General features: G+C 45.4%; 1 protein-coding gene across 1 annotated transcript in view; it reads right to left on the bottom strand.

The window, feature by feature from the left end:
• Positions 1-7: 7 nt before the first annotated feature.
• The window catches only part of LOC101583025 (DEP domain-containing protein 1A-like), a gene marked incomplete at its 3' end in the record, with an annotated part of 23525 nt that continues 22498 nt past the window's right edge, over positions 8-1034 (bottom strand). The window contains exon 4 of the mRNA XM_023711085.1: positions 8-1030. Coding sequence (XP_023566853.1) covers positions 8-1030 — 1023 coding nt within the window. The remainder of the gene's footprint in view (positions 1031-1034) is intronic.

Below are 1034 nucleotides of genomic sequence, written 5' to 3'. Positions count from 1 at the left end.
CAAAAAGTGCTGCTTCACTCTCTGTGGTTGGGAATCTCTTCTGATATATCAAGGGATATTCCTTCTGAAACTGCCTTAGCTTTCTTCTCTTCTCCTTTCGAGGTAAGCTCTTGTTCTTGATGATGTTCTCTAGAAGTTCTGCAATGGCGGCGTGAGAGGTAGAAAACTTCTGTTCATCAAACTCCTGCGCACTGATCTGCTGACAGTGAGAGAACGCTGGCACAGGAGCAGCGAGCGCATCCCCAGGATGCTCCACATGGCCCTTTTTTAAGTTGTCGAGTTGTTTGTCCACAGCAGCCTGCAAGTAAGAGGGCACTTGCAGAATCTCCTGCTGATGATCCATGAGGAAGGAAACTAATCTTGCAGCCAGCAGCTCATCCAGGTCCACTTCTTCAGCACAGCACAGCACACACCGAGAGAACGTGTGGATCATCAGTGCCCTTGTACCCATCGCATCATGAAGTCTGGGCATATCGGGGTTTTCACTCATTCGAGAAATCATGCGCATTAAAAGTTGAAGCTTCCTACAGTTCGGTGGGGGGAGTAACAAACAACACAACTGTAGCGCACGGACAGCAACTCTCTCCAAATGAGGCTGCAGCAGACCCAAAATGTTCACGAATAGCTCATAATACTCATAAGTAAGTAGAGGCTCAGGGAGACCGAGAAAATAGTCAGCAATTGTTCTGAATACATCACGCTCAAACCCAGCATAAGTCGGATTACTCAAATCATTACTTCTAGGCCAATTTGCTAGGCACTTCATAGCAGATGGTACCCAGTGAGGAAGATCATCTGATTTGCCCTGTAGCACAACTACTCCGCGTTTACTTGTGTTGGCCATGTTGTACATTATATATTGAGGAATTACTTGGTTTGGATCTATGAGTTCTTCTAGGGAAGGCACACATAAAATGGTCTGCAGGTAGAGCAGAATGATATATCGCCAAACTTCTTCAACATCCTCCTGGCTTATTTCTCTATAATCTCCTGAGTTTTCTTGATCTTCTCTGATTTCATCATTTACTTTCTCG

This window comes from Octodon degus, unplaced genomic scaffold (assembly GCF_000260255.1).
Source record: "Octodon degus isolate 3935 unplaced genomic scaffold, OctDeg1.0 scaffold00001, whole genome shotgun sequence".
NCBI classification, from domain to species: domain Eukaryota; kingdom Metazoa; phylum Chordata; class Mammalia; order Rodentia; family Octodontidae; genus Octodon; species Octodon degus.
The sequence above is the reverse complement of the archived record's forward strand: the minus strand, read 5'-3'. Positions and strand labels throughout refer to the sequence as shown.